Below are 7670 nucleotides of genomic sequence, written 5' to 3'. Positions count from 1 at the left end.
AAATAGAAGCCCAAGTCTCTTCGATGTGTCCTTTTAGTGAGCACTATGTAACTGTTTATTCTCCTATCTCTAGAATGAAAATTTACACCCACAAGTGTGTATGATGAGTGCAATGTATCCACCTTGGAGAAGGATATGTTTTTCCAAATGAGAGCGATATGAGTTGTGCTATGCACAAAGGATGAACCTCCAAAGTGGTTGTGTGTGTGTGTGTGTGTGTGTGTGTGTGTGTGTGTGTGTGTGAGAGAGAGAGAGAGAGAGAGAGAGAGAGAGAGAGATTAGATAGATTTTATTATCGTCCTCGGGGGTCAAATATGACCTATGGGACCAAAGTTACATGTGATGATGATGACTCTTGATGCTCCAAAATTGTGGTGATGTGTGTGTGTGTGTGTGTGTGTGTGTGTGTGTGAGAGAGAGAGAGAGAGAGAGAGAGAGAGAGAGTGAAGAGGATATGTAACACACCCGTAATTATAAGGCTTAAAAGATAAGAAGAATTGTTCTTTCAAATTTTGAAGAGGATAAATGAAGCATTGGCATCGGGACGGTAGTTTAAATGGAGCTCTTGAAAGTGATGCATATAGAAAGCTTCTTTGAATAGTGAAAAGTGTCATTTTTATAAAGGCTCAGAGAAAGATAAGTTGTATTGTTGGATAGAATGTTCATTTCAAGGGCCCTTAAAGAACTCTTGTGGGACACAATTGGTTAATCCATAGCATCATCATCATAGTGTCTCTCTCTTTTGTTTTTTTGACTCGGGTAGGGCACGTCCGGTCGCTCCCCTCATACACCAAAAAAGTATACAAGAAGAACGACCAGGACTATGCACCCAGAAACCGAAGGCAAACACTTTTGTCACTACTCTGTCTCTCTCTCTCTCTCTCTCTCTCTCTCTCTCCTAATCAATGCCCATAAAAAACCATTTTTTGAATAGTGAGAACAATGACACAATAAAATTCTGCTCGATTTTAAAGGAAAATTTTGAAAAGTTTCAACCTCGATATTTCTAACCAAAGGGAATTTTGGAGCAAGCAATAGCTTGCTAGATTTGTAAAGAAGCTAGATTTGGGCATTTGGAACATATGAGTTGCGATCATGACAAAGAAGCTACAAAACTAGAACTTAGCCATCATTTTGAAACTCTAGCCAATAAAATAACACTACAATAGAGGAGCCTATTTAAGGACAATGAAAGGTTTCAGCCCAGATCTCTCTAACCAAAGGGAATTTTGGAGCAAGCCAGGGCTTGCCAAAACCATTTTTTGTATCCAAAGAAAATAGGGGCACAGTTAAAACTCTTCTAGTTTTTATATCAAAATCCAAAGCATTTCTCGGTATTACACTAAAACTTGCTAAATTTACACTAAAGCATACGCCGAAATTTAAGCTAAAACTTGTTAAATTTTGCTAGTTTTCTTGAAGGCAAGCTCGGAATCTAGCTAGATTTTCAATTTTTGCTGCTTAAACCTATATTGAACCTTGATTTTGGGTGAATACTCGAGCAAGCAATAGCTCACTAGATTTGTGATCTCTTTGAACGCATTTAGAAGATACATGCTACGATCCTCAACACTAAGTAACACCCATATTTAAGAGGGGGATGCAATGGGATCAAAGGCAGAGAGGTCCACACACGAAGGCAGGGAAGATCACAGCCACAAATAGTAAATCAAGAACTAAACCTGGACATCCTGGGCATTGCATATTAATTTACAATATAAGGTTGTAAAACGGGTTGTGGGTACACAATGCATGCGTGGGTGAGGTGGCTAGCCCATTTGACCCTAAACCCGGACTGTGATGTCGCTACTTCAAACCTCCTCGCCGCGCCTCGTTATTCCCGCTGGCCAGGTTTAATGTGCCTTACTTTTTTGGCGGCGTGCCTTGTTTTTCCCATTGGCCAATTTTAGTGCGCCTCGAGATCTCGCCCCCCAGCCCCAACCGTCGATCCCATTACCCCCCTCCGCATTAAATATGGGTGTCACTTAGTGCCAAGGGGATACGATCGTGCCAAAGCTTGATGCACGAAGACATGATGTGATTTGTAAAAGGGGACAAACATGAGTCAAAATAGACATAGATGCTACATGGCTACCACACGAGGGCTTGAATATGACACTCGATGACCAAGGTGTCCTTTATTTTGAATTGTACAATCATTTTCCCTCCAACTGCTTGTTGCCCAACGGATGGCTAAGACTCGTTACACATCGAAAGTTGCTTGCCTAACCCCATTTGAAATGGCCTAAGGGTGCTTATACACACAAAGATTTAATGTTGGGTTAGCTCACAACTTGCTTTCTGTCAATGGACATGTAGTCTCATTTGCCCATGTGCTTGCTCACTCCATCACTAGCAAGTCCATTCCTTTACTGCTTGTTGTCATCTAGGGTGAGCACGGATGCTTGTTGCCCAATCTTGGGCAACCAAAATCTATGAATGAGCCTAAACATTTCTACATTGGTCCCTCTATTTGGGAATCTCCGATACCGCCCCACCCTAAGGGTCACTTATTGAAACCTTGGATGAGCTAGAAATTTGCAACCCCCTTCCAAAGAGGTTATATTCTTTAGAGAGAATGGCCAACAAAATGCTAGATAGTTCAGAAGAATTGGGTGGGGTGGTAGCTAACTCATAGTGGTGGCTTCCATGGCGCATGTTGGGAAGCTTTTTGATTATGTCAGGTTTTGGGTTTCCTTGTAGAAATCCCGTTCGGCTAATGGAACTGTTGATGTGTTATACCATGTATTTGGGTTTGGGGGCTCCGTGTAAAAGCCCCTGAGATGATGTCTTTTGGTATAGTTTGATTGGGGTGTTGTGATGCCATGGCAAAGGTCTGTGCATGGTATGTATGGTTATTTTTTGTCTTTCTAATTTAGTCTAACTCACATAATGTGAGCATTGCAAAAAATAAAATAAAAATCCTTCCAATCCAATTTGTGTAGAAAGAAAAGAGGAGTTTGTTTTTTTTTTAATAGTTAAGATAAGGTCTTCAATCTGTATGGAGGTTTTGAGGTGGCAAGCTTCGTAGAAATTATACAAGAAAGCAAAGTGCTAATATGGACACTCGGGTGCAAGCAACACTCGGAGGATTGGTCTAGGACTACTTGTGCCTTGTTGTCAACAAATGGAATGCCTAGGATGGGGGCAAATCTTGGCCATTGGTAAATAAAAGATCTCAGAATGACAAGATTATGGACCTTGTGTATCAAGGATGAGAGGCCGGGTTGGTAGGGGTGGTTGCCCTGATAGCCGATGTAATTATGGTCCCTGGACGTTGTCATGGCTTAACATAAGCATGACAAGACTTGTAATTTTTTGAGCTGTTCAATATAATTCACTCACAATTGTGAGTTTTGCTAAAAAAAAACAAAAAAAGCTAAGGTCTTCAAAATCAAAATGAGAGTGGCGCTTCAGATTGAGGGGTGGCAAGTTGACGGTGCCCAATGCTGAATAATGCTAATGGATATGCTTCACAACAAAATATCTTGCAGACTTTATGAGCCCACTCTAATAAATATAGCTATTCTACTTCACCGTATTCGTGATTCAATTCACCACCTTGCCGGAGCACTGAACGACCAAAGGTACCGCCCGCACCCCACCTCCTATAAAGCACCCAGCATGCACCCACAATCATCAACCTCCACACTGCTTTGATCAAAGCCACTAGAGCTTGCACGTTCTTCTCACACCCCCCCCCTCTCTCCCTCTCTCTCTCTCTCTCTCTCTCTCCATGGCTGAAAGCAGAGGCTTCTCTCACCACCACCATAGGTCAGATGACGATACACAGCCTGAGTATGGCTATGGTGTGAAGAACGATGACTCTTACGATGAGACCAAAGCTTCCTCTGGCTATGGCTCTGGGTACAACAAGCCCGAGAACACAACCTCAAATTATGGCGGCTACGGCCAGAAGAAGAGCAGTCATGAATACAATGATGAGATGCCCTCTTCGGGCTATGGCTATGGCGAGAAGGATAACAAACAAAAGCATGGCTATGATGACGAGAAGCCTACTGCAGGCTATGGCTACGGTGCAGAAGAAAAAGCTTCCGGATATGAGTATGCCCAGGAGGAGAGGAAACCTTCCAAGTATGGCTATGGCGATGAGGAGGAGAGAGAGCCTTCGAAGTACGGCTATGGTGAGGAGGAGGAAACTTCTGCAAAAGTTGCGTATGGATATGGCTATGAGAAGAAAGAGCACGATGGAGAGAAAAAGGGGAAGGCTGGCTATGGCGGTGAGGAGAGCTACACAGGGGATGGGTATGGAGGAGGAGAAGAAGAAGAGAAGGAACGGAAAGAGGTAAAATCGTCAAAGCACAAGCAGCACTTGGGCGAGTTCGGTACTGTTGCAGCTGGTGCCTTCGCTTTGGTAAGACCACATTATAAATTATGAATTAGGTCAATGTGGTGCTTATCAATCTAAACTGAAATTAGAAGGCTAATTTCACACTTTTTAGGCTAACCACTCCTTTCTCACAAGAAATGCCATGCCCAAACCATGTAGTAACAAGAGCATAAAAAAAGGGTAATGACATTAGTAGAGGCTAAAAAAGACATACCATTGCACAAGAAAGGCCACATCATCCGAAAGAGCGTTGCACCACCAACAGTTGAATTCGATAGGGTCGGAGTTGAGCCATCAGAATGCCCCACCATAGGAAAATGCCACCAGCAAGTAAGGCCCCTCCAGTAGACCAAGAGACAAATCTACAAAATCTTGACGCTTTCAACAGGGATCCATGTACCATCTATAAGGCCATGTGCCGCCAAGGACCAACACCGTCGCACCAGGCTTGAGAGGGAGCCCACCCTGTCTCGGAAGAAGACCCTACACAAGAAGATTTAGAAATTTTCTCATGTAGGAAAACGGAGTCTTCCTCAGAGCTTTTCATACAATGCATAACATCATGAGCTTCTGCTCGAGAGGCACCGCATACCTAGCTAGGTACGATTGGGGGTAGGGGACTACCAGTCTCCCTCACCAGGCCGGTGGTCCCTTGCCCCCAATCGTACCTAGCTAGGTATGCGGCGCCTCCCTCACAGAAGCTCATGATGTTGAGTTAAGTCACAATGTGGGAAATATTGTGAGAATTTGTCCAAAACTTCTTGTGCTAGAGCCACCAATTAGGAAAGCTCGACTTGCCAGGTAAAGTCCCACCTACCGAGGAACCCAACCCCAAATAGACAACAAGAACAAATGATTGAGCTTTGAAGTGAACTAGTGCTACCACCAATCCCTCTAGGAAAAAATTGGCCAACGTTGCACCATTGTACATAGACTAGGAGGGAGTGGGCAACCGATTGCTTCCCTCCCAAAGCAGTCCCTATCCATAAGCTTGTGGCAGCCCTTGTCGCTTATTGACCTATTGGCAACATATTCCAGCCCTTGTGCGAATTGCCACCCGAATCAGATCCATGCTAGGGTACGTAGGCCTCCGTCGTAGACAAATCGCAGAGCTTTCTTTTAGATGTTTTAGATTTTATTTTATTTTCCTTTTTTTGGTAGTTTTCTTGAAGTTGGGACCTTACAAGCGGTGAATGTGTGGTGTGGCCTCTGAATAATTTATTTGAGAGAAGAGAAGATTGTGAGAGAGAGAGAGAGAGGAGGGAAGGCCATGTCAACCACCTATAAATCTATACGAGTTGAGAGGAACATAATGTTTTCATTTAGTCAACATGACCACCAAAATATGGTAGTATGTTCCTAAAATGTGCCAATTGGTAGTTTGTGTGAATAACTATTTTACTACCTTTAGATAGAGAAGGAAACTTTCTACCACATGGAAGTTTCTCAAAGATTATTGAAATGTGACATTTCATGAGATGTGTTCTTTTTGACAAAAAATAGTCACTTTTTAAATTGAAAGTCTACAGACACATGTTGATCTTATGCTCATTTTTTATATTTGAGAAATTATATCTTGGCACCTATCTTCATAGTACGAATACGTAAAAATTATACATGCATGTGTAGACAATATGGATTGAACTTTGGTATTTCACATGTGCATTGCATCCTTCTCCGTCATTTTTGTGTGTTTAGGTCGGGAGAGAGAAGAAATTAGAATTCTCTCTCTCTCTCTCTCTCTCTCTCTCTCTCTCTCTCTCTCTCACTCACTCACACACACACACACACACACACACACACGCGTATGAGATCAAAATACGGGGTTTTGCAGTATGAGAAACATGAAGTCAAAAAGGATCCAGAGCATGCGGGCAGACACAAATTGGAGGAGGAATTTGCAGCAGTTGCAACTGTGGCATTTGGTGGATATGCATTTCATGAGCATCACAATAAGGAAGAAGCAGAGGACAATGTGAAGAAGCACCATGAGGGCTCTGAAAAGAAGCATCACTTTTTTGGCTAGCTTTACAGCTGATCATGCTTTTGCCACTCAAAATGTTTATCCTTTAGATTTCAATCTTTTAATATGTATCATCTTTAGTCTTCGTGTCATAAGATTAAAGCTTTGAACCACTAACTTCTTGTTTGTGTGAAGCTTCAAAATACATGACCATTTATTTTCCATATTGATATATCTTCTCTTCTTTAGGTTCTTAATTGGGAAATTCAGTTTTAAATTCTCGAGGAGAAGCTTCTAAGAAATTAAAGATAAGAAACCAAGGATCGTTGTACATAGGCACCATAACTCCCACTTATGTGGCTTTGAATGAAGATTTGATAGTCATTGCAAATGCATGCAAATAAAAATGTTAGAAGAGCCTCACTAAGCAAAGTTTTAAATGCATTTTTCTTTTTTATGAAAGTTAAAAATAGCTACGCAATTGATGATTGAAACTAACTCAGAGTTCAGCGAAATATAGCTATCACAAAGTAGCATTGTAAGCTACTTTATATTTTTCTCTTATTTTTTTTCCCCAGAATCATGTGAAGCCATGATGTCTTACATGAAGTAAAAGACAAGCTTGTGGCTCAACCCCCATAGATTCAGAAGCCACCCTTGATCGATTTAATAATCCATGACATACTACTTATCTAAGCACCAGATAAAAACAATCATAGATTTTCTATTATTTGTGTAGCTTTCCCAATTTGAGCCACAATACGTAATCAACATTATCATGACCTCTTCTAGATAATGTTGGAGTTCAATGTTCTACAAGAGATCTCCTTTAAGACAATCTTATATTAATCAAACTTTTGAACACCTCTTCTAAATGATTTTGTAGTCCAAACTCATCAGGATATTTCTTGAAGTTGTTGGAAAGAAATGTGTGTGTGTATGGGTCGGCTACCAATCCTCGATTATCTTATTGCAAACATAGCAAGAACCATGCACATAAATGTCGATTTGTGGGACATATTTGACACAATTATTTATTGCAAGGAGGATGAGGTTGTCAATCTCTTGGAAACACTCCATTCCAAACTACTCAATGCAACACTCAATTGTATGTCAAAAAACAAAAACTAGTCATCCCATTAGTAAGCAAATCATGAGAGTTTTCTAAGCTACTAAGCTCCAAATTGTACCAAAGTTATAGGATAAGTAGATATAGTCTAAACACACATCACTAGAGACTCAAATTCACTTTCTGACCACTTTAAATAAAAGTGGTTATTACCAAAGGAGGGTAAATTTGGCATAGTCTATCTCGATCCAAAATGCACCTAGAAGCTTAGCATAGATGCTGCAATA

General features: G+C 41.3%; 1 protein-coding gene across 1 annotated transcript; it reads left to right on the top strand.

The window, feature by feature from the left end:
• The first annotated feature begins 3645 nt into the window (after positions 1-3645).
• Positions 3646-6538, top strand: LOC147423832 (uncharacterized). The gene is made up of 2 exons (XM_086500980.1): positions 3646-4375; positions 6186-6538. The coding sequence occupies exons 1-2, from the start codon at positions 3737-3739 to the stop codon at positions 6375-6377; spliced, it is 831 nt and encodes a 276-aa protein (XP_086357106.1). The 5' UTR covers positions 3646-3736; the 3' UTR covers positions 6378-6538.
• The last annotated feature ends 1132 nt before the right edge of the window (positions 6539-7670 follow it).

Source organism: Adiantum capillus-veneris, chromosome 26 (assembly GCF_014529385.1).
Source record: "Adiantum capillus-veneris isolate H3 chromosome 26, ASM1452938v2, whole genome shotgun sequence".
In the NCBI taxonomy this organism is placed as follows: Eukaryota; Viridiplantae; Streptophyta; class Polypodiopsida; order Polypodiales; family Pteridaceae; genus Adiantum; species Adiantum capillus-veneris.
This window is presented reverse-complemented; position numbering and strand designations above follow the sequence as displayed.